We start from the raw sequence: 26,051 nt of genomic DNA, 5'->3' as shown, positions 1-26,051 counted from the left end.
CTCGAACCCATGTCCCCTGCATTGGCAGGCAGATTCTCAACCACTGCACCACCAGGGAAGCCCAGGCATCCAGTTTATGTGACTAAACCGTCCTCCTATCTAGAAGGATACTACTTTTGTAACATCCTTGGGAAAATTTTAAAAACAGTTGTTTTCTGTTTTCTGTGGTTCTTATGAGGAACACCTATTGAGAAAGCCTGCATAGGAAGCCAAATCATTACAAGAATTAAACCTGACACATCTCCACTGTAAGGTTATGGGCAGTCTTTTCCTCTGGACGGTGTTGGAGATACACAGTCTAAATCTTGCTCTTTGGAGTTTCATTTTAGATCCCACACATATCATCTTCCTTTTGTTAATCCCCCGCCCCCAGGCAGATTTCAAAGTAATTTGATTAGGTTTTGCCTTTCTTAATTACAGTTCCATTCCAGTTCTTCCTCCCATTATGTCCCACATACTTAAATGAATATTCCCAGTTTTTTTATCCAACTTTAAAGAAAAACCCTTAGCTAATCTCTAACATTAAATATTGGGGGTGTTTTTCAGTTTCATTTTTATAGTAAAATTGATTTTAAATCGGGATGGTGGATGTGAGCTTACCCCGCCCCATTATACTGCTGGCCTTGTATCTGTAAATCTAGATTATTTTTTAAATATGTAAATGAGTTGTTTTGTTGAAAATCATAATATCACCTCTGTTATAACATTTATTAACAAGGAAATCCTTTGGAGATAGGTTCTTGTTTCATGTAAATAGAAGAAGTTTTATATTTCTAATAGATTGGTTTTAGCATTTTTGTTAGGTGTTATTAAACATATAAATCAATTTGTAGGTATTTTAGTAAACAAAGCAATTTATCAGTAGGTGGATGTTGATGTTAGGTGGGCATGCAAGAAGGCAGAAGAAAAAAGAAATGTTCAGTGCTGATACTTCAGGAATGGCTTAATACAACTAAGGAAAAAAGATGAAAAGTTACCTTCATCTGCAGTCCAAGCATAATTTCTAATGTTGTTTTTAGTAAGTAGTATAGGTAGTGTTTTTATCATGTGCATAATATCATAAAACACATCTAGACTAATGCCTGTGTCTTGAAGATATATTGACCATTTTCATCCTTAGTTACTTTATTCATCCTTAGATAGTAACGGATATAATCTAGAGATCATGAGTCTTCTGCTCATTAGAACAATATGTTACGATGTGTGAGTTGCCTTTGGAATGAAAGTATTTATATTTTTCCTCAAAATCAGGGTAATTTTATGCTGTTAGCGAAAACTGTATTCCTGTTTACATACTCAGTAGCTGTACCCACATTTCTGCTTATTAGCTGCTCTTAAAGAAAGCTCTACTATTTGTTCATTGCATTTATTGAGAATAACAGTAATTTTAGTGGAAAGTATAGATGAAAACCTAATCTTTTTGTGTTCCCCTTTCCTTTTCAATTTTGCTTGTACTCTGACTTCCCTGTGTAATCTGGTTAGGTAATAAAGTAATTTTTCTGATAATTAAAGATTCTTAAAATCTGATACATAGGCACCAAGAGTGGAAGCACAAGTTCTTCTTGGATCTTTGGTTTGCTTTCCCAACTTATATTGTGAACTGCCTGCTCTCCATCCCAACATTCCTGATATTGCTGTGTCTCAATTTACAGATGTTAAGGTAAGAAATTAGGTGCTAATTTTTAGCGTTTAAATGACTTTATAATCATAACAGTATATTCAGTAAAATTTGTGTTCTTCATTTTCCTCTTGAAATCCACACAATTGTTAAAGAACTTTAGCCAGCTGTACCCCTCAGACACAAAGGCTGGAATGTCCATTAGGAGCATAACCTTTTTTTATAACTATTACTTTGGAAATATTTTCTCATTATTGAACCCACTCACATGTCATTATCTTAGGATTCATTCATTCACTCACTGAACATTTATTGAAATCCCATGAGCCATATACTATGCTGCTAATGTAAGGCTTCTAAGATTGAGATGGCACTCGACCTGCATATTTGACTGTCTCCTTCTCCCAGTTTTCCAAGGTGATGAATCAAACAATGTAATGGAATAGTCTAGTCTGCTATAGGAAACTGTGGAATTGGGGTGGAGATCCCATGTACCTGAAGCATTAACAGGCTTGAATAAGAGATGGTGCAAAATTGAACTGTCTATACAATTGCTTACCCAGGTAGTAAATCTTTAAAAAAAAAAAAAGATAGTGTCTAATTAGGAGTAGACATACCCTAATTGTTGTTTACAAGCCTTTTTAAAAATTTCAAGTAAAAAAAATTGGTGAAAAGTTGTTTTGTGCCTCTGTAGAGGTCAGCCTCTGTTTGAAGGGGAAGGTGTGTCCTCTGGACTCAGTAATTCTTAGACCAGGGTAGAGGGGAGTGGTGAGGTCAGGTTTCGTAGTTAGGATAAAGGCACTTAGTGCTCTGGACCCAGCAATGTGCGTGGTAGTGAATAATTCCGTCACTAAGTCAAGACCTGTCTCTAACTGAATGCCCATGTATTATAAATTCCCACAGGTTTAACAGTCCTAAGAAGTTGTGCTTGTTATAGTAATTGCCAGATGGTCTCTGTTTGACCTGAATTGGCCCTAGAATTAGAAGGGAAAAGAGAATAAAGAAGGGACGAGAGAGGGGCATTCTATCTCCTCAGAAGTCATGCTGATGATTTTTTTTTAAACTTGTGCTTTCTCTGAAAGAAATGTTTTAAATCAAATTTTTGTCAGTAGTTTTGCATATACTTTCCATACCACCTGTATTTCTCTGTGCAACATTTGTAATAATTACACTTGTAATTATTTTTCAGTGTCTGATTTATACTTTAGACAAATAAGTACCACAAGGTCTTAGTTATTGCTATATCCTCAGAGCTTAACACGTTGCTTGGCATGTAGAATATTCTCCCAAAACATTTGTTAAACAAGTGAACTTCCCTTAAACATAAAATTGTAGGGGCCGATGCAAATTTATAATGATATTTAATTAAAACTATACAAATTGACCTTTAGTATTCAGGGATGTAATGGCTTTGGTTTCTTCTATTTTCAGAAGATCCTGAAGGTCAAAGATAGGTAAGAGTTTCAGTTTGCTTAGGCCGTTTTGAGTTTGTTTGGGCTTAGCCTAGCCTACTATATGTGATTTGTATGATCAGAGTGGCCTTGTCCTTTGCTGGCCATTGTATAGGCAGTAATGGCTGAAGTGATTAAAAGAAAAAACCAAAATAACACTATTACATAGAAAGCTCTTGGGCTTAAACAATAGGTAGCTTCCAAGTACCTATTCATTGCTAGCCATTGGGTTAGGTGCTAAATTCACAAAGATAAGTAGAAGGTTACTCCTCTGAGGAGCTTACAATCTAGATAGCTGAAAAATCCTTAGTGAGTGAATAATTGAATGATTTTTAAAAACCATATTAACTATTAACTAGCACTTATCCCAAAACTCACACATAAGAAGAGGAAGCTTTCTTTTAAATGATAATTCTCAAAGTTGTGAAAAGTTTTGTTCATACCTTTGAGCTCTTAAATCTGCTTTAATTATCTTTATAGTGAGCATTTTATTACTCTTCTAATCAGGAAAAAAGTTTTTGAACATATACATTTGGTGATAAATTTCAAAAATCATTTGTCTGCTATAACAAAATACTACAGACTGGGTAGCTTATAAGTGACAGAAATTTCTCACAGTTCTGGAAGCTAAGTCCAAAATCAAGGCTCTAGCATAATCACATTCTGGTGAAGACCCTCTTCCTGGTTCATAGCCAGTGCCTTCTTGCTGTGTCCTCACAGAGTAGAAGGTGCTTAGGGAACTCTGTGGGAGTCTCTTATTTATAAGAGCATTAATCCCATTCATAAAGGCCCCACTCTTATGGCCTAAGTACCTCCTAATACCATCATCTTCAGGGGTTAGGATTGCAATGTACGAATTTGGGGGGAAGGCACAAACATTCAGACCATACCATTGTTTTATTTATTTAGCTAATTTTATGCATAACATTGGAATATACTAAAAGTATGTATATGAGAACGAAAAATGTCTGTTTTATTTTGCTATTGTATCCCTAGCGCCTGACACAGTGCCTGGGTCCGTGGTGGCTGTTTAATAAATATTTGTTAAATAAATGAATGAAAAATCTTAGTCATTGCTAATATTTCTCCTTCATTTTAGGAACTTATAATCAAAACTGTATTAAGCTCGGCAAGAGATGAGCCCTCTGGTCCTGCACGGTAAGTCAGATATTCTTAAGACTTGACATAGCTGTTCTGCGTTTGTAGTTTTATTTTAGAAGTTAACGGAATTATTTAGCAGTCCAGATTGTTTCATATACACAAAAGCTATTCTGAATCACAAATTTAAATTATTTGGATGATTAAATACATTTTTTCATTATTTAAGTATGAACCTTCCCTTCAGTAAAAAAAATAAAATCCTAGTCACCTTCTTCAGTATCTTCACCTTCTGTGTCCAAAATGATTTCTTTTAATTTTATTTAAGTAGATTTTGCTTTCCCTTCAGATTATATTTGTCACCGTCTCTTATGTAGTACCTTGAAATATGGTACTAGTTACCCAATGAATGTTTGTTAAATTGAATTAAAATATTTTTATATTTTAATTCAATTTTATTTTCAATTTTAATTTCAATTTTATTAAAGTAATATATCTAAGAAAATAGTATATATTAATATTTATAAATATTTGATCAGGATATTTTTAAAAAATAGAATGTAAATAAGATTTTAGAATGTTTTTTTTTTAAATGTCTCATTAAGAAGTGAAAACTGTGGCATTTTGTCTGTGTTACTAAACCTTTCTCAAAAAGGTTGATTTAAATCAGGATGTTGCCTAACCTATAATGGAAAAGAATCTGAAAAAGAATATATATATATAACTGAATCATTTTGCTGTACACCTGAAACTAACACATTGTAAATCAACTATACTTCAATTAAAAAAAAAAGCAGGTTGCCAATAGCATACCATGCTCCTTCTTTTCCCCCAAATATCATATATCATTATTTTATATTTCTTGAACCTCCACAAAGCTGTGTCTTTTTCAATAATCTACACATTATTTGACTCAAGGTTCATGAAGGTACAGATCATGACTTTGACCGTTTGGATTCTAATTCTAAGTTAAACCTCTTCTTTTTCCAGCAACTAAAAGTAATGAGCAATTTTCTTAAATGAGACATAGCTCCAGCTTTTTAATTCAGTTGTGTATTTTTCTTACTTAATAGCCAAGGTAACTAAAAACAAGTTTTTTTGAGTGAATTCTTTTTCAACATTAATTCTATTTTAATACTGCTCAGCTACTCCAGAAAATGACATTGTCTTTTCCATTATCCCACATTTTCATTTCTTTTAGCTTTAGCCCCAAATTTGATGATTTTCGATATTCTTTCCCTAGCATTTTCTGTGTTAATAATGACAACCTTTTAAGTTTACGAGGATATTCCTATAATATTGTTTCATTTAATCCTCATCACAATTCTAAGAAATTATTGGAATCATCATTATTCTTCCAATTTTGCTAGCAAGAAACTGATGGCTTAGAAAACTAACATTCATTAAGCCTTTTCTACGTGTCAGCCACTGTTCTAAACACTTTATTACCTCACTTAATCTTTACAACAACTCTCAGAGAATTTCAGTAATATGCCCTATCACCCAGAAAATGTAGAGCCATGATTAAAACTCTGACAGTTTGTCTTCAGAGCCTTATTAGATGCATAAGTAATAAGTGGCAGAACCAGAATTGAACCTATAGCTTCTGATTCTACATCTTCTGCCTTTTTTTTTCTTTTGCGGTACGCGGGCCTCTCACTGTTGTGGCCTCTCCCGTTGCAGAGCACAGGCTCCGGACGTGCAGGCTCAGCGGCCATGGCTCACGGGCCTAGCCGCTCCGAGGCATGTGGGATCTTCCCAGACCGGGGCACGAACCTGTGTCCCCTGCATCGGCAGGCGGACTCTCAACCACTGTGCCACCAGGGAAGCCCTGCCTTTTTTTTTTTTTTTTTTTTTAAAAAAAACTTCATTGCCTCTCAGGTGAAAGAATATCAAAGCCTAAAACATAATTGACCAGATGTACACTTGGGAATCATTAACATGATAGCTCGTTGACAGTATAGGAAAATCCCAGAAGTCGAACGTTAAACGTTTTCTAAACTTGTTTGCCTATACTTTTCAGGAATGTAAGGCCTTAGAAGCTTATACCCCAGAATCTGACTAGTAGCAGAAAGTTGAGCCATACTGGGAATAATCTAGATTATTTTGACATCTTGAAGAATGTAGGAAGCTGTACACACACATGCACACACAAAAACTGATGTTAACCTTTAAAAAGCAAAAACCAAAAAACAAAAACTTAAGCATTTGTACTCCCAGTCTGTGCCTTTTACTGTGTCTTTAGTTAGCTGCATCTATGGAGAACTTTGCTTCACTTCAGAGTTTATTGTTATTTTAGGATTACAGCTCCTTCCACTGCTAAAGCTGTCACTTGGTTATTTAGATCTATAAATGTTACATAAGATTGATGGGTGGACAACAGTAGGGAAGAAAGGAAGCTGTAGACCTCACATAGAAGACTTTCTATAGTTTTGATAGTAAATTAGTAGCATTAACACTGATGGACTGAAAGAAGGGACTTAACTTCTGATCCATTATGTTCAGGAAGAAAAATATTTCTGCATTGAATTGTTCTGAAATTTAGCATTCTACTGAATTTAATTTAAGAATATCAGTATCAGGACATGCAAGATATATCAGGAAACTAGAAGGAGCTGACTTTCTTTTAATACTTAGAAACATTATATGCTTCATGAGAAGCTTATACTTGAACACACTAATAGAATTTTTACTGATTCTGATCATCAGATTACTTTCTTCAAGCTGAAACTCAGTTGAAGTAGGGAACTGAAGTTTCACAAGACATGAGGAAACAGAACAAAAAATCTCCAAGTTCTGTTTCTGTTGGAATTCCTTTATAAAGTGTATAAATTTTATTTGTGGTCCCAATTTGTTTTAAGAAGAATTTGTAGCTAGCTATGTTAAATGTAAAAAATATGAAAATAATATCTTACTGACTGCTGCTATCAGTCAATAAAATTACACTTTCCTTTTTTAAAAAAAAAAAAAAAATTATTTATTTATTTATTTATTTTGGTCTGCATCCGGTCTTCGTTGCTGCCCGCAGGCTTTTTCTAGTTGTGGTGAACAGGGGCTACTGTTGGTTGCAGTGCATGGGCTTCTTACTGCAGTGGCTTCTCTTGTTGCAGAGCATGGGCTCTAGGCGCTCGGGCATCAGTAGTTGTGGCACGTGGGTTCAGTAGTTGTGGCACACGGGCTTAGTTGCTCCACGGCGTTTGGGATCTTCCCGGACCAGGGCTCGAACCTGCTCCCCCTGCATTGGCAGGTGGATTCTTAACCACTGTGCCACCAGGGAAGTCCCCACTCTTTCCTTTTTGAAAGCAGGTTGCATATTTGTCTGGGAAGCTTTATGACAATATCAATTTATCAATATGGGTTTGTTAGAAAGATCCTGTGTGTTATCCCCACCTATGATCTTGGTAATAAATTATAGTTGAAAATAAGGCTTAGAACAGGGAACTCTACTCAATATTCTGGAATAACCTATATGGGAAAAGAATCTGAAAAAGAATGGATGTATGTATATGTATAACTGAATCACTTTGTTATATACCCTGAAACACACAATATTGTAAATCAACTATACTCCAATATAAAATAAAAATTAAATTAAATTGAAAAAATAAGGCTTAGAGTTTGGGGGATGTGCTTTCCTCCACTTTATCTTCCTAAGTAACAAATTGATTAATTAACAGCAATAAATTGATTAATTAACAGAGTAACAAATTGATTAATTCACCTAAACAGTGCATGTTCACTCTGGGTTGGTTGGTTGTGGGTGTTTTGGTTGTGGTGGTGGTGTCATTTCACTTAAACGCTCATCCACTTTTATTTGTATCATTATTGGTTGCCTTTTCTGCAGGTGTGTAGCACTTTGCAGTTTAGGTATTTGGATTTGTGAAGAACTAGTCCATGAGTCTCATCATCCTCAAATTAAGGAAGCTCTGAATGTAATTTGTGTTTCCTTAAAGGTAAGTAAATAAATATTTAGTGGACTATATTAAGATAGTATAGAATGTATGATTATTTTTCTCTAAATGTTAATTATATATTGTGCCCTTACAGAATAATTAATTCATTATTACATTATTTCTTTGATTCCGACTTTTTCCTTAAGAATAGTTCTACTCTTGATTTTAGGATATCTTGGTGATGACCTGTTTTATCTCAACTTTTTATATATTTGGCTTTGTCCCTAAGATAAATATGGATGACTCCTAAAAAGGAAACCAGTCATTTAACAACATTTGTAAGGCTGTTTATCATTTCTTAATCAGTATTTTTGTAACCTACCCTTCGATCTTTATTACTTCCTGAATTCTTGAGCTATTCAGGTTTTGGCTTTATCATTCAAGTTAAATGCCCTCTTTGTGACCAGAATAAGATTTGCTCAGAAATAATAACCCAATTATTTGGAGAGTCTGAATGAATAAATGGATATTTTTTATTTGTAAAAAGATGAGTGATATTATTTTTTGTCCTAAGACTTGTATTATAATATCTGTATAGAACTCTAAACACACAAAGTACAAATATTACTTATTTGACAGATATTTCTGAGTATATACTATGTTTGAGGTGCTTTGCTAGGCAGAGTAAGGAATACCAGAATGAAAAAGAAATATAAATACTAGATTGAAGAGATTAATAATATGATGGCTGAAAAAGATTAAAATAAGTAATAAAATATAAAAAGCTGAGAGAACCAAATGAGTGGTGCATATAAACTGCTGATTGAGTTCAGAGAAAGCAGAGGTCACTTTGACTTAGGTATCACAGAAGACTGGAAAGAGGAAGTATGTGGTCAGGGCTTGAAGAGTGGGTGAGATTTGGTTATAGAAAGATAAGCATAAAAAGTTTGACTTTATACCATTGGGGAGTCATCTAAGATTTTTAAGCATAGAGAACGTCAGCATCAGAACAGTTCTTCAGAAGATAATATGGAAGTATTGAGTATAGTAAGTAGATTGCAATGGGGAAAGATGGGATAACAAGATTAGCAGTTTAGAGGCCATTCCAGAAATCCAGGTAAGAGAAAATGGAATAAAACTTTAATGAGGACAGTCAAACATTACAAAGAAAAAATAAAGTTAATTATATCTTTGGAATGTGTTATGATTTGCTTATTTTGCAGGTGTATATTTATCTTCCTAATAATATTTTAATAAACACAAATATAGAATGACAAAAAAAAACATGTATACAATTTAAAATTTTTTAGCAGCTAATGCAGAGATGAATAATATCAGGAAGAAATTTTTTATAACAGTGCTTTTTTGTTTTTTTCTTATTATTACAGTTTACAAATAAAACAGTAGCCCATGTAGCTTGTAACATGCTTCACATGCTGGTTCATTATGTACCTAGACTTCAGATTTACCAGCCTGATTCTCCCTTGAAAATTATTCAAGTAAGTAATTTCTCATTTATTTCTTATTATGACTTGTTAAAGATCCTTAGATTTGGATACCTTGAGATTAAAATTATTTAATAGTTTTCTTTAAATTTTGCATACACTCAGGGTACTTTTTTTTTTTTTTCTTTTTTTTTGCGGTACGTGAGCCTCTCACTGTTGTGGAGCACAGGCTCCAGACGCACAGGCTCAGCAGCCGTGGCTCACGGGCCCAGCCGCTCCGCGGCATGTGGGATCTTCCCGGACCGGGGCACGAACCCGTGTTCCCTGCATCAGCAGGCGGACTCTCAACCACTGCGCCACCAGGGAAGCCCCAAGGTACTTTTTTGAGATATCAAAGTTCATGACAGTCCCTTTCTATATTATGTTAAGAGATTATGTCGTTGGTTTTAAATGCTACATGCAAATTTATCATTGCCATTGTCTTTTAATGTATATTAGGCTTCATTCCCTGTCTTAGGTTAGAAAACATACCATCCCTCCAGTTACCAAAATCAGGAGATTATTTTGATTCATTCCTTTCCTCTCCTCTTCAGCCAGTCATTTATGAAGTAGTTTATTTTTATTTTTATTTTTTTTATGTGTTCTGTGCTTCCTACAATACCTGACATTTTTCAGCCCTTAATTATTTCTTTCTTGAGATACTATAATAACCTTCTAAACTGGTTTCCTGGCTTCTGAGGTCATCCCCTCCAAGTCATCATTCACATTGACATGACTCTTATGTCACTTTCCTGAAGAACAAACAAACAAACAAAATCTCTGAGTGGTTTTCCTTTGTCTATAAAATAAGACCCAAACCCTTTAGCTGGGAATTAATTTGAGGCCTCCAGATGAGGACCCAGCCCATCTTTTCAGAATCATGTACTGATTCCTTTTATGAAATACCCTGTAGTCTGGACACCTGAGTCAGCTATTATCCCCTAAACATACCCCTCACTCTCTTCTTACCTAAAATGTTTTACTTTTCTCTACCCCACCCCCCATCTTTCAGTGATTGGTTTAAATACCATCTCCTCAAAAAATAAGAATCCTTACTTGTTCTCTCCAACCAGAATTTATCTTTCTTATCTTCATATTCTTATAACATTTTTAGGAAAGATAGTAATTAATATTTATTAAGCACCTACTACCATGTATCAGTCACTATACTAGTCACCTTTTCATATGTTACCTCATTTAATTCGTAAAAAGTCATTTGAGGTGGACTGTTATCCCTGCCTCCTCTCCTCCCTTTATTTAAGATGAGAGAACTGAGGAGATAGCAACTGTATAAAGTCATAAGGTAACAGGGTAGAAACAGGGTTCAAACCCAAGTCTGTAAAATTTCAAGTCCAGACTTTTCCCACTCAACCACGTCGCCAGGCCCTATTTTAGCACTAAATATACTTGTGTAAAAATTCTAAGCTTCTTGGGACTTCCCTGGTGGCGCAATGGATAAGATTCCATGTTCCCAATGCAGGGGGCCCGGGTTTGATCCCTGGTCAGGGAAGGAGATCCCACATGGCGTGCTGCAACTAAGAGTTCACATGCCACAACTAAGGAGCCTGCGGGCTGCAACTAAGTAGCCCGCCTGCTACAACCAAAGAGCACACATGCCACAACTAAGGAGCCTGTGAGCCGCAACTAAGGAGCTTGCGTGCCACAACTAAGACCTGATGCAACCAAATAATAAATATTTTTTTAAAAAAATTCTGAGCTGCTTCTTTAAGACAATGGCATTTTTTTCTTCATTATTTTCTATGCCTAGGATGACTTGCATGTAGAATCTCTTAGGTAAATAATCTGTTGAGTTGAATATATAGCATTATGGTTAAGAGGTTGGGTTTGAAGGTTAGACCTGGTTTAACTAACCCCTGACTCTGCCATTTACTAACTTTGTAACTGTCAACAAATTACTCAGTCCTCTAAATTCTGGCTTTCTTTATCTTTACATTTGGGATAAAAATACCTACCTCACAGAGTTGCTCTGAAGACTAAATGAGAAAATATATGTAACACGCTGAGCACTTTTTGCCATAAAAGTGATGGGACATAAGTTTTAATAAATGTTGGCAGCAGCTACCATTGTTATCATGCAGGACGTGATAACTGGATGTAAATGTGAATGTTCATATATATGTCTATTAGTATTAAAACATTTGAAATTTTAAAACTCGAAAATTTTACCCTTTAAGATTGATTATTCTGTTGAAAGTTAAGGTGTTCTTTAAGTAAGCATTTTTTTTTTGTTCATTTGAAGGCCTCCAAATCCTTTCCCTTATTTTCTTCGTAGTTTATATATTATTAATACTTATCTAAGTAATTCTTAGGTGTGTAGAGTTTTTGCAGATTGCTTCACTGTACATTATAGTGGCCAGTGCCTACAGATAAATGGTTATACTTTACCTCTAATTGAATGAAGAAATGAAATTCTAAAATAGTAGAGCATTTCACTAATGGTTACCTACTTACATAGTTAGGAATAGAAGCCCAGTTCTATTACCAGTATTAAGTATTAATCTAATATACTAGATTCTATTAGTGTGTAAAGCCTTTTATGGTATAAATTATGTTTAGAGGAATTTTTCTACATGAAGCAATCATTTATAAAAATTTAATAGCATACAATAAAAATACAGTAAATTTGCCTCTATACATTTTTTTTTTTTTTTTTTTTTTTGCGTTACGCGGGCCTCTCACTGTTGTGGCCTCTCCCGTTGCGGAGCACAGGCTCCAGACGCGCAGGCTTAGCAGCCATGGCCCACGGGCCCAGCCGCTCCGCGGCATGTGGGATCCTCCTAGACCGGTGCACGAACCCGTGTCCCCTGCATCGGCAGGCGGACTCCCAACCACTGCACCACCAGGGAAGCCCACCTCTATACGTTTTTAACATGCACATTAAAAAATTGAATGAGGGCTTCCCTGGTGGCGCAGTGGTTGAGAATCTGCCTGCCAGTGCAGGGGACACGGGTTCGAGCCCTGGTCCGGGAGGATCCCACATGCCGCGGAGCAACTAGGCCCGTGAGTCACAACTACTGAGCCTGCACGTCTGGAGCCTGTGCTCCGCAACAAGAGAGGCCGCAATAGTGAGAGACCCGCGCACCGCGATGAAGAGGGGCCCCCGCTTGCCACAACTAGAGAAAGCCCTCACACAGAAACGAAGACCCAACACAGCAAAAGTAAATTAATTAATTAATAAACTCCTACCCCCAACATATTCTTAAAAAAAAAAAAATTGAATGAGATCAAGAAATTTCCAGGGTAAATGATAACACTATAAGAATGTTTTGCTTTCTTTTAATAAGGTCTTTTATTTCATATTCTCTGTATCAATTTTATTCATATTCTGTTCAGTGTATAATATATGTTAATTTAAAAAGCCACATTATAAAATCTTTCTTTAAAAAAAAGACGTATATTTACAAGTATATATACCAAAATATCTGGGAAGATGAGAGTAAATTTCTTTATTTCCCCCCCCAAGTTTATTGGGGAATAATTGATAAATATAATTGTATTATATTAAAGTATATAACATAATGATTTGATATTGTAGAAGGGTTACCAAGATCAAGATAATTAACATATCCATTACCTCACATTGTTAACATTTTTTTATGGTGAGAATGCTTAAGGTCTACTCTTAGCAACTTTAAGATATTCAGTACTGTACAATTAACTGTAGTTACTGTACTATACATTAAATCCTCAGAACTTATTTTTATAACTGAAAATTTGTACCCTTTGACCTACATCTCAGTTCACTAGACCCCAGACCCTGGCAACCACTATTCTGTTTCTATAAAATCAGCTTTTTTTACTTTTCCACATATAAGTGATACCATACAATATTTGTCTTTGTCTGGCTTATTTCACTTAGTGTAATGCACTCCAGTTTCTTTCATGTTGTCATAAATGGCAGGATTTTCTTCTTTCCTATGGCTTGAATAATATTCCATTGTGTATATATGTATACCACAATTTCTTTATCTGTTCATCTGTCGAAAGGCATGAGGGCTGTTCCATATCTTGGCTATTGTGAGTAATACTGCAGTGAGCATGGGTGTGCAGGTATCTCTTTGAGACACTGATTTCATTTCCTTCTGATATATACCCAGGAGTGGTATCATATGGTAGTTCTATTTTTAATTTTTTGAGGAACCTTCATACTGTTTTGCGTAATGGCTGTATCAGTTTACATTCCCACCAATAGTGTATAAGGGTTCCCTTTTTTCCACATCCTCACCAACATCTGTTCTCTCTTGTTTTTTTACAAATAGCCATCCTAACAAAGGTGAGGTGATATTTCATTGTGGTTTTGATTTGCATTTTCCTGATACTACCGATGTTGAATACCTTTTCATGTTCCTGTTGGCCACTTGTATGTCTTTGGAAAAATGTCTATTCAGATCCTTTGCCCATTTATAAATTTAGTTAGTTTTGCTATTGGGGGTATAAGTTCCTTGTATATTTTGGATATTAACGCCTTATCAGATATATGGTTTGCAAATTTTTTTTTTCCATTCTGTAAGTTGTCTTTTCACTTTATTGATGGTTTCATTTGCTGTGCAGAAGCTTTTAGTTTATGTAGTGCCACTTGTTTATTTTTTTGTTTTTGCTTCTACTTTAGGTATGATTTCCAAAAAAATCATTACCAAGACCCATGTTAAGGAGCCTTTTCCTATGTTTTCTTCTAGGAGTTTTATGGTTTCAGGTCTTTATATTAAGCCTTTGATCCATTTCAAGTTAATTGTTGTGAGTGGTATAAAATTGGGGTCCAGGGGACTTCCCTGGTGGTCCAGTGGCTAAAACTCCCTGCTCCCAATGCAGGGGGCCCGGGTTCGATCCCTGGTCAGGGAACTAGGGAACTCCACATGCTGCAACTAAAAAAAGATCCCTCGTGCCACAACTAAGACCCGGTGCAGACCAAAAAAAAAAAAATTGGGGTCCAGTTTCATTCTTTTGCACATGGATATCCAGTTTTCTTAACGCTGTGTGTGTGTTCTTGGACCCTTGTCAAAGATTAGTTGACTGTATGTGGGGGTTTATGTCTAGGCTTTATTCTAATGCACAGGTCTGTATGCCTGTTTTTATGTCAGTACCTTACTGTCAGTACCATATTTTGATTACTGTAGCTTTATAATAAAGCTTGAAATCAGGAAGTGTGACGCCTCCAGCTTTGTTCTTCTTTCTCAAGATTGCTTTGGCTCTTTGGGTTTTTTTGTGGTTCCATTCAAATTTTAAGATAGTTTTTTTCTATTTCTGAGAAAAACACCACTGGAATTTTGCATTCAGTTGCATTGAATCTGTAGACCACTGTGGTAGTGTGAACAATTGAACGATATTAATTCTTCCCCATCTATGACATGGAATATCTTTCTATTTATTTGTGTCTTCAGCTACATTCACTAGTGTTTTCTAGTTTTCAGCGTATAAGTCTTCCACCTCCTTGGTTAAATTTATTCCTAAGTATATTATTGATTTTGATGCTGTTGTAAATGGGATAGCTTTCTTAATTTCTCTTTGTGATAGTTTATTGTTGGCGTATAGAAATGCAGCTGACTTTTGTATGTTGATTTTGCATCCTGCAGCTTTAGTGAATTCATTTATGAGTTCTAACGGGGTTTTTTTTGGTGGAATTTTAGGATTTTCTATATATAAGATCATGTCATGTACAAACAGAAATAATTTTACTTCTTCCTTTCAGACTTGGATGCCTTTTATTTCTTTTTCTTGCCTAATTGCTGTGGTAGGACATCCAGTACTGTGTTGAATAGAAATGGCAGTTGTGAGCATCCTTATCTTGTTCCTGACTTTAGAGGAAAGGATATTAACTTTTTACCTTTTGAGTATGGTGTTAGCTTTGGGCTTGTCATATATGGTGTTTATTATGTTGAGATACATCCCTTCTATACCTAATTGGTTGAGCAAAGTAGATGTCTTCAGTGATAAATTACAGGTGGTTTTTATAAATCTTTTTGCTTATCTATGTCTTCTCATTTTTCTATCAGAACATATATTATTTGTATGTTTATACATATTGATTCATGACTTGAATTTGTAAGAAATCCATTTATAGTTAACAGAGCATATATAACTTTGGTTCTGTACATTAGGATTGTAAATGATTGATAGTTAAGTGTACTTGAAAAGCTGACCTATTAAAAATTACTTTGAAATAACAATGTTAATATATTTTGGATAAACTTTCAGCAGTAGATTTTGTATCACTTTAGCATTATTGTTTAAGTTTTAGGATGCACCATTAGTTTGACATATTTTGAGCTATTTTCTTTATTTCCTACAGATTCTAATAGCCACTATTACCCATCTTTTGCCAAGTACAGAAGCTTCATCTTATGAAATGGACAAGAGGGTAATTTAAATTTTTTAATATTTAATATGTGGTTACCTAGTAAGATACTTATATTTTAAAACTGTGAAGGTATATGTATTTACATGGGAGACAATAATTAATCTTGTGTTTAAAATAATTGGAAATATAGCTTTCCATTATTTAAGTGTAACTAAATCACATTTTAGTTTATATCTCAAGTTAATCATGGTCATCTGATAAAGTCTTTGAATTTTAGGGTTGTAAGGAACCTGGGAGGATATTCTGTCCATTTATAATTTTTTTACTTGTTATGGTCTTGTTTATGCCTGAAAATAACTGAGAATAGGTCCAGAAACATAATTACAGCTGCAGAGTTCTGTAAATAATGGGCAGAACATATGTAATAAAACATACTTGATATTTCAACACAATATGATTAAGAAGTGGTAACACTGAGATTTCTTGTTGGCATTGTCAACACATGAGTTCTCTTAAACTGTGGGAGTATATGAGATCACTTAAGGTGAAGCTGTAGAGTAAGAAGGGTTAGCAAAGTATAACACCTTGAAGATAGCAGTTGAAGAACAGGCAGAGAGGGGGGTCACCAACGTAGTGACATAGAAGGCTGCTGAATTTTCTTCCTCGCTTGGACCCATGGAAGATACAGCTACACATGGAGCAATTCCCTCTGAGAGAAATCCAGAAACTAGTCAAGTGACCTCTACACATCAAACGACTAAGAAAATACCCACATCAAAAATAGGTAGGAAAGGCTGTAACACACTCTTGCCATAAACCCCACCCTAGCAGAGCTCCATACAGTCAGGAGGAAGCCCCCAATTTCCACCTTCTCTCTGAGGAGAGAAGAGTTTAGCCCATACGTCTAGCACCCCACCTTTTAAGCCTGCCACCCAAGGACAGGTCCCCAAATCACCTGGCTCTGAAAGCCAAAGGGCTTGCGTTCACAGCTCCCATAGAACTATATGAAACAAAGAAGCAGCTGTTAACAGGCACGTTGCTGTTTTAGAGATTTTTTTTCCCCATCCCTGTTGTTTTTATTTATTTATTTGTCTGTGGTTTATCCATCCTTTCTTTATTTTGTACAGATGAGCAGATACATCTGTATTTTCTTTTTTCTTCCTGTTTGTTACACAAAAGTATAATAGTCTTAGATATTCATTGGTACTTTCGGTTTTTCACTTGACAGTATATTCTGGAAATTCACAATAAATAAATTCACAGAGGTCTTCTGTGTTCTTTTTTGCAGCTGTATAGTATTAGTACTCCATTGAGGGAGTGCACCATAATTTATAAATTTCATAATTTATTCAAGTCATTCTTCTATTTATGGACATAGAGATTATTTTCAGAATTTTGCAGTTACAAGCAATGCTGCAGTGACTAACTTTATGTCTGTATATTTTTACATTGTTGGAATGTGTCTTCAGGGTGTATTCCTAGAAGTGGAATTGCTGGGTCAAAAGGTAAACAGATATTGTAATTATGTTAAATATTGGCATTCCTACAAGCATATACTATGAGAGTATGTTTCCCCAGAGCCTAACCACAGAGTATGACATATTTTTAAATTTTTGCCCGTTTGATAGGGGAACAATAGTATTTCAGTGTAGTGTTCATTTACCTTTCTCTTTTTATAAGTGAAGTTGAATATCTTCTCATATTTATTAATGGCCTAATTTTTTACTTTATTTTTGTGAATTGTCCATTCATATGTTTTTACATTTTCAGTCAGATTTTGGTATTTTTCCCTCATATGTTTACATATTAGGGAGTTTTTTATGTAAGTCAATTTATCAATCTTTTACTTCATTAGGTATCTAGATTTTGAGCCACAGGTAGAAAACCTTTTCACGTTTTCTTCTAGTACTTATACAGCTTCATTGTTTACACTTTTACTCCTCATCCATTTGAAGTTTATTTTCTGTCTTTTGAGATAGGGATCTAATTTTTGTTGTTTTCCTAAATGGATAACCAGATTTCTGAGTTCCCTTTATTAAAAAGTTCCTCTTTGCCTCTTAATGAATAATCAAGTTCCATAATTACTTGGGTCTGTTTCTTAACTTTCTATACTAGCAGTTTTCAGACTCTTTTGGTGACAAAATCATTTTACTATTGATAAACATTTTTGAAGATCTCTACTTTTGTTAATGTGGATTATATTTTGTCTTCTTGACCTGTCTTGTACTGAGAGTGGTGTGTTAAAGTCTTCTATTAATATTTCTATATTTCCTTGCATCTACTGTGGTTTTTCCTTTGTAGTCACTGTTATTTTATACATAGATATCCATAACAGTTTTATCTTCATTTTGAATTATAGCTTTAACATTAATGCTTTTTGGTTTGAATTCTAATTTGCCTGGTGTACCTTTTTCCATCTCTTTAGTTTTAGCCTTTCTGAATCTTTTTGTTTAACTATATCTCTTGAATACAACACATACTTGCGTCTTGCTTTGTGAGCCAAATTGAAAATCTTTTTCTTTTATTAGGCAAGTTAAACCCACTTTTATGATATATTGTATTTTTTATCTTACCTCTGTCATTCTATTTTATGATTATTATGCATATTATATTTTCTGTTTCTTTCTCTGCATGATGTATTTCCTTTGTTCTTCTTAAAATTCTTTTGGTATTCAGGAAACTTTGTACTTTTTTCTTGTAGTTACCTTTATATGTATACTTTTTTTAATGCCTTTGTTCCCTTGCTTTCTTAACCTTTTATACTATATGGTTTGTGATTATTTAATGGTATCCTTTATCTCCCATATGTTACCTGTATGTTAATAAGTGAGCTTATGTTACTTTTCTTCTCTCTCTTTACCTTTATTTTTAGTTCCTTTATGTCTGCACGTAACATTTAGCATATGTCATATAACAAATGATTCTTCTACACTCATCTCTACATTTTTAAAAAATCTTACCATAACTAAATATATCAGATACTCACTGTTAGACTTTTTACTGAAGTTCCTCAGTCAACTTCTTGGTTAAATGAAGTTCATCTTTATTCTTCAAGATGGGCTCATGAATGCAGAATTCCCTAAGCTCTTGCATATGTAAATTTTTTTCTGTAACAACAAGATACTTGAAAAGTAGCTACTTTTCAAGTAGATACTTGAAAAGAATCCTTGGTTCACACTTATTTTCCTTGAGGTTTTTATTTTTTTTAATGTTGCCTTGCTTGTACACTGTTTTTGAGAAATCTGATGCCATTTTTATTCTCTTGTCCTTGTAAGTTATTTCATGTTTTTTCCTGGAGGCTCTAAGGAGATACACACACACGCGCGCGCGCGCGCACACACACACACACATATATTTATTTTTTTAGGTCTTACTTTTCAAGTTTTACCAGGATATGTATTAGAGTTGATTATTGCAGGTCAGTTTGTCCTGGATCTGGTAGGCCTTGTCAATATGTAGATTTTGGGGACTCCACATTTAAATGAATAGGATATTCTTTTTCTGTCTTCCATTCCAGTCATTTCTCTGTGACATTTTTTACCTTTTTCTTTGTCTCACTTTTGTTCTCTTTATTCAATACCCCTTATTAAATTTTCTTTTTATTTTTTTTAACTTATTCTTCCTTAGGCATCTTATAACTTGGGCTTCATTTCTAATATCATTTTATCATTTTTTAGTTTTCTTTCCTGACTTGAATCAATTCTTCCCTTTTTGGTCTATTTCTTCTTAGTTTTTTAAATTCCTGATTTAAGATGGGATTTTCGTTGTCCCCTATACCTAAATGCTTATTTGACAATATTTAATTTAGATTAGAAGGTTGTGTTATAGTTTTCTTCTGCTTCATTATTGGTTTTGGTGGGCAGGAATTTTCATCAGCTGAATTGCTTAAGATTCTCATTTTCTGTTTTCTTTTTATAGTAGTTTTTTATAGATGAAGACTGTCTGCATTTCTGTGGACAAGGTTGGTGGCTTGGGGTGGTTTATAAGATTCCTATTTCAAGAGCTCCCTCTTCTGGCAGTTTAACAAAGTATAGTGTTTTCATTGGATGACACTAAGGTGGGAGAGGAATTACAGAACCATCAGTTTTAAAAAATTGTAAAAATCTTGCAAGGTCTTAAATTTCTCTTTTCATTTTTCTTTTCACATTATGTTTTCTACAAGGTGTCTCTCCATTCCCTTTTAACATTTTTCTCCCCCAAAGTATTACCTTTCCTGCAGTACTTTTAAATACTTTCCTTCTACTCAGTACTCTATCTACCAGTACATGTTTTTCAATATTCTCACACTTAGGGTAGACCTTTTTTGGGGGGCTTGGTTTTTTGGTTTGTACCTGGTTTCCTTCTCTCTTTTACAGCTTACCCAAACTACCCTCACTCTTCATGAGAGCTTGCAGTGGGAGAATGGGTAAAGCTTGTTGGATTTGCTGTGTGTATTTTCTACTCACAGATAATTGAACTTTGAATGTTCTGTTTTCTGGTTATACTGAGGATGTGGGTTTTGTGATATTTTATTGGTTCTTTTTGTTCTTTATTGTTCTTCTGGAGGGTGTGTTGTGAGATTTAGGCCAGCATTACTCTTTGAGTTGGAGAGTTGGTCTTTGATTCTAAAGATCAGTGTATCTCTTATTGCTACTTGATTGACACTTTTATGGTACTAATTGTGATTCTTTATTCAATAAAATGGACCACGTAGATACTGCTGTTTTACTCTACATTTTAGGTAACAGTGTTTTGTTTATAACATCCATCAGTTTAAACGTGTCCAGTAGAAAAATTCATTTAATGTAATTAGTAAGAGTATCAGAAAGTGGTTAAGATAGTCTTTCTGGCAGGTTGCTCAGTGAGGTGTTAAATTAGAAAAGAAATGTGGAAATGATTATAATACATATGAACTAAAACCTTTCATTTGTGTTCCATTTCTTGTGCATTACGTAAGAATAGCCAATTGATGTCTGTTGTCTTTTAAGCTCAGTGTTTTTATGTTTGTTTAAAAATAATTTGGGGACTTTCCTGGTGATGCAGTGGTTAAGAATCCGCCTACCAATGCAGGGGACACGGGTTCAATCACTGGTCTGGGAAGATCCCACGTGCCATGGAGCAACTAAGCTCATGTGCCACAACTACTGAGCCTGTGCTCTAGAGCCCGCGAGTCACAACTACTGAAGCCCACGCACCTAGAGCCCGTGTTCCACAACAAGAGAAGCCACTGCAATGAGAAGCCCACGTACCACAACGAAGAGTAGCCCCCACTCGCCGCAACTAGAGAAAGCCTGTGTGCAGCAATGAAGACCCAACGCAGCCAAAAATTAATTAATTAATTTAAAAAAATAATAATTTTAATGTTCCTGTTTTTATTATGCTTAAGGTTTCATTGTGCTTGCTTGCCCTAAAATATAAGGGAGAAACCCACAGTAATGTTCATATACATCTTAAAATCATTTAGGTCTAGGTAAATATTAATGGTGGAACTTAGTTGATAGTTCCTGAAATACATTTTGGAAAACGAAAGATAAGTTGGTGAATTTCTGTTAAATTTTTAACTCTTATTTTATGAGTTTACAATAATAATGATCTTTTTTGTTGTTGTTTCAGTTGGTGGTATCCTTACTTCTGTGCCTTCTGGACTGGATCATGGCCTTACCTCTAAAGACACTGCTCCAACCAGTCCATGCAACAGGAGCAGAAAATGATAAAATAGAAAAATCTGTCCTCAACTGTATTTATAAGGTAAACTTCTTTGCTTTATTATTTATTTGGTAACCAAGGGTTTTTAAAACCTAAAGAAATAACATTTCTTAGTATTACATTTTCATTGTTTTATAGCTAGGTATTTATTTTTAATAAATTTATTTTTGGGTGCATTGGGTCTTCCTTGCTGTGCTTGGGCGTTCTCTAGTTACGGCAAGCGGGGGCTACTCTTAGCTGCGGTGCGTGGACTTCTCATTGTGGTGGCTTCTCTTGTTGCAGAGCACGGGCTCTAGGCGCACGGACTTCAGTAGTTGTGGCACATGGGCTCAGTATTTGTCGCTTGCGGGCTCTAGAGTGCAGGCTCAGTAGTTGTGGCTCACGGGCTTAGTTGCTCCGTGGCATGTGGGATCTTCCCGGACCAGGGGTTGAACCCGTGTCCCCTGCATTGGCAGGCAGATTCTTTTTTTTATTATTATTATTTTTTATTTACTTTTTTTGCGATACACGGGCCTCTCACTGTTGTGGCCTCTCCCATTGCGGAGCACAGGCTCCGGACGCGCAGGCTCATGGCCATGGCCATGGCTTATGGGCCCACCCGCTCCACGGCATGCGGGATCTTCCCGGACCAGAGCACTGACCCGTGTCCCTTGCATCGGCAGGCGGACTCTCAACCACTGCGCCACCAGGGAAACTCTGAGCTAGGTGTTTTCTAAGAACATAGATTTATCTTATGGTACTAGGGATAATTAAAAAGTACTTCTTACAAGACACTGTTGTTTCATTGCAAAATTTTGAAAGAAGTCTTTGTTGAATATGAGAATCGTTAGTTAAATTTTGCTCATTCTTCTTTTTTAGATTAAATTTTACCTTGATTGAAGAGCTAAGTGTTTAAATATTTAAAATTTTTGTCAAGTACTTGTATTAGCAGTTGACTTGTTTTCTCCTTTTTCTTTATGTATTTATTTTCACTTAAAAGGAAAACTTGGTATGTTTTTTCCCCTGTATTTTCAGGTATTACATGGGTGTGTTTATGGATCTCAGTGTTTTAGCAATCCAAGGTATTTTCCATTAAGCCTCTCTGATTTGGCATCTGTAGATTATGATCCTTTTATGCATTTGGAAAGCCTAAAAGAGCCTGAACCTCTGCACTCTCCTGATTCGGAACGATCTTCTAAACTCCAGCCAGTAACAGAAGGTAAAATGAATTCTCTTCAGGACAGTATTGTTGCTTGGGTTCTCCCAAGGTATGATTTGAGGCCTGGGTAGAAATACTGGAGGATAATATATCTTACTTGGTAATTGTTTACCTTGACATGTACGTTATAGCTAAGTTCATTTTTAGTTTAAGAAACAACTTCAGATACACAATTCCTAAGATTATATGTGATGACATTCCCTTTATACTTCTGAGTTATTCTGATAAGTTTTTTAACCACATTGTTTTTACATTCAGAGAGTTTACTCTCTGATAAAAGGGAAAGATATAAACAAGTAACCTTATGATATGAGTACATATTAAAACAAAAGTACATTCAAGATACAGGGGTAGCCCAGAGGAACCCAGCAATTACTGAAGGGTTTTAAGGAGGTGATATACATCAGGGGTCCCCAACCCCCAGGCCACGGACTGGTACTGGTCTGCGGCCTGTTAGGAACTGGGCCGCAGAGCAGGAGGTGAGCAGCGGGCAAGCACGTGAAGCTTCATCTGCCGCTCCCCATTGCTCCCATTACCGCCTGAACCATCCCTCCACACCCCACCCCCCATCCACGGGAAAGTTCTTTCACGAAACTGGTCCCTGGTGCCAGAAAGGTTGGGGCCCACTGATATACATGATAAAATTAGTATTAAGAGCACTTTGATAGTAGTATTTTGTAGGCGTCAGCAAACTATGGCCCATGCCTGCCACCTGTTTCTATAAAGAAAGTTTTATTGAGACACATGCATGCTCTTCATTTGTGTGTCATTATGGCTGCTTTTGTGTAGTAATAGTAGTGTTGAGTAGTTGGGACAGAAATAGCATGGCCCATAAAGCTGAAGATAATTTACTCTCTGTCCCCTTGCAGAAAAAGTTTGCTGATCTCTAGTATGTTAGATTGATTTTAGGGTGGTTAACTCAGGATCAGAGAGACCAATCATGATGCTGTTGCAATAGGCCAAGCAAGAGTTGCTAAAGGGTTAAATTGGTTATATTTTCCCTAAACTAGACTAAGAATATGAGAAAGTTTAAAGGATTAGGAGGGAAAATCAGGACGGCAGTATTGGAAATGGTTTAGCTCAGAGTGCCTGTTGGATATTCATATGAAGAGATCTAGATCTAGTACAATTGATTGTACATGCAGATCTAGGTCTTAGCAGAGGGGTCTTTGTTAGGAATATGTATTTACATGGGTGTGTGTATTCTGAGAAGAAAAAGTTGGAAAGGAAGGAAAACCAGGAGAGAGTAGTTTCTCAGAAACAAAGAGAAGAGAGATTTTTTTAAAGACTGGCCAATGGTATTAAATGATAAAGATATCAAGTACAAAAAGACTGACAAATATATCTACTTTAGTTTCAGCAGAAAAGTAGGAGACAGAAGTGGATGGCTGTGGGTTGAAGAGCAAGCAGAAGTTAAGGAAGTAGAGCCATCTGTCAAAAGTGCTCTTTAAAAAGCTTGACTTTTTTATTTTAAAAAAGCAAAGAAAAATGATAAAACAATAGATAAGTTAAAAGATTATTCAGGATTAAAGGAGTTCTAAAGACAGTTAAACTCAATGATAAGCTGAGAAGGAAGTTAGTAAGGGGATCATTAATAGAGTGAAGTTCCTGAGAGGTGAGCTGGAAAGATGAGGTGTTAATATTAGCCCTTCCTCTGCGACCAGAAAGAAGAAGGTGGAAGTAAATTAAGGGGACTGACAGAAGTTACTGAGGGCCCAGTAGAAAATGGAAACTGCAAAATTTTGGTTGCACCAGTCAACATTCAGTAAGGTGGACCTGGCAGATATACAAGGGAACAATGGCTTTCAGAATGTTGATATATGGTTTAGTTATAGAATCTAGGTTTGGTAAGGATTGAACTGATGCTAGGAAATGGGTAATAAGCTGGAAGAAAGTAGAGGTGATGCAGAAAGTAGATGTGGTTGTTAATAACAAATTAGAACAGTGATTCTCAGCCTTGGCTGCATATTACAATACTGATGTCTGGTCCCATCCATAGAGATTTTGATATATTGATCTGGGATTGCTGGGATTTTTAAAACCTTGCAGGTGATTAATATGCAGCCAAGGTTGAGAACCACAGAGCATATCAGTATGTTAGGACAGTGGTTTATTAAATGAGTTTTTAAGCAGTGGAACCTCTTCAAATAAATTTCACAAGGAAGTCCACTTTGTAAAACTTTTTAAAGTAGAGCTGCAGCAGGGATTGTGCTGACTTCTCTCCCATTCATCTGCAACAACCCTCTCCCAGGCTCTACAAAACAAAATTGGGAAATCACTAGACTAGGAGGTTGTGGTCAAAGAGTAAACTATCAAGGAAGAGTTTGATTTTTAAAGGCAGAATAGTTATAAATGATTAAAACATTTAGGATGTGGCGGTGGTAATGGATTGATGACATAGAATGCAAGTGAAGATATAAAGTTACACATCAAGGAAACAGGGCTAGGGTTTTGGGTTGATCACAAATAGCTGATAATTTGTCTAGAACACATATATACAAGTGAAATAGGAATATAGGAAAAATAATTCAGACAATAATTGATACAGGTGACGTAATTATTTCTTTAGATTTGGCATAGTACAATACAGTGTTTTTTTACTTAAGGACAAAGTTATATGAAAATATTCTTTGCTTTTTGCATTTTTAAAGGTGTAAAATGATAAAGTTTGATTCAGGGCAGGATAGTGTATTTCTTAAACGGTGAAATAAATAGTTTACTTATGTAAAGGGAAGTTTTAATGTATTTCATGCAAATTTACTGTGCCATTAACAGTCACTGTAAAAGACAGAAAGGTGTAAAGGTTTTAAACAGATGAGCTTTATATTGATACCAAATACTCTGTAGGGTGCTATTCTCTAAATGTATTAAAGTTGTTCCCTTTGGACTTTCTTAAAGGTATTAAGGACCAGATAAATGCAGAACCTTTTAGGAACAGCTGTGAGCTAGCAGCAGGTGATTCTGTGGTCTGTAGTGACTACATGCTGTGGGTTTTTTTTAATGTGGCAGAAATGGCTAATCATTGTGCCCTTGTCTAAGGCATTCTTCATCATCTTCAAGTACTTTTTTGGCCAAAGATTTCTAAACATAGAGTGTCCCTAATAAGCTCAGTATTGGATTGAACAAGTCTGATTTGAGAATTATTGGCAGGAGTAGCTGTAATTATTAAATTTACTAAAGAATAAAGCAAGGTAGTGAAGTTGGCTTTTTGTCAAATGGCAGTAGTCTTATTAGCAGAAAGTCATCATTTGCAGGGTCAGAGTGAAAGGAGGCTCCAAAGAATTCATTCTGTCTTAATTATAGTTTCA

The 26,051-nt window shown here is 35.5% G+C and overlaps 1 protein-coding gene across 10 annotated transcripts in view; it reads left to right on the top strand.

The window, feature by feature from the left end:
- The window catches only part of RALGAPA1 (Ral GTPase activating protein catalytic subunit alpha 1), a 220,888-nt gene that overhangs the window by 124,756 nt on the left and 70,081 nt on the right, over nt 1-26,051 (top strand). For all 10 annotated transcript variants that reach the window (XR_009563100.1, XM_030854800.2, XM_060294754.2 and 7 more), the window contains 7 exons: nt 1,535-1,660; nt 4,169-4,227; nt 8,012-8,120; nt 9,449-9,559; nt 15,852-15,920; nt 21,453-21,587; nt 22,560-22,743. Coding sequence is in view for 9 of the 10 variants with exons in the window: in XM_030854800.2 (XP_030710660.1) it covers nt 1,535-1,660; nt 4,169-4,227; nt 8,012-8,120; nt 9,449-9,559; nt 15,852-15,920; nt 21,453-21,587; nt 22,560-22,743 (793 nt within the window). In the remaining variant the exon portion in view is untranslated. The remainder of the gene's footprint in view (nt 1-1,534; nt 1,661-4,168; nt 4,228-8,011; nt 8,121-9,448; nt 9,560-15,851; nt 15,921-21,452; nt 21,588-22,559; nt 22,744-26,051) is intronic.

The sequence above is a fragment of the Globicephala melas genome, chromosome 2 (genome assembly GCF_963455315.2).
Source record: "Globicephala melas chromosome 2, mGloMel1.2, whole genome shotgun sequence".
Taxonomy (NCBI): Eukaryota; Metazoa; Chordata; class Mammalia; order Artiodactyla; family Delphinidae; genus Globicephala; species Globicephala melas.
The sequence above is the reverse complement of the archived record's forward strand: the minus strand, read 5'-3'. Positions and strand labels throughout refer to the sequence as shown.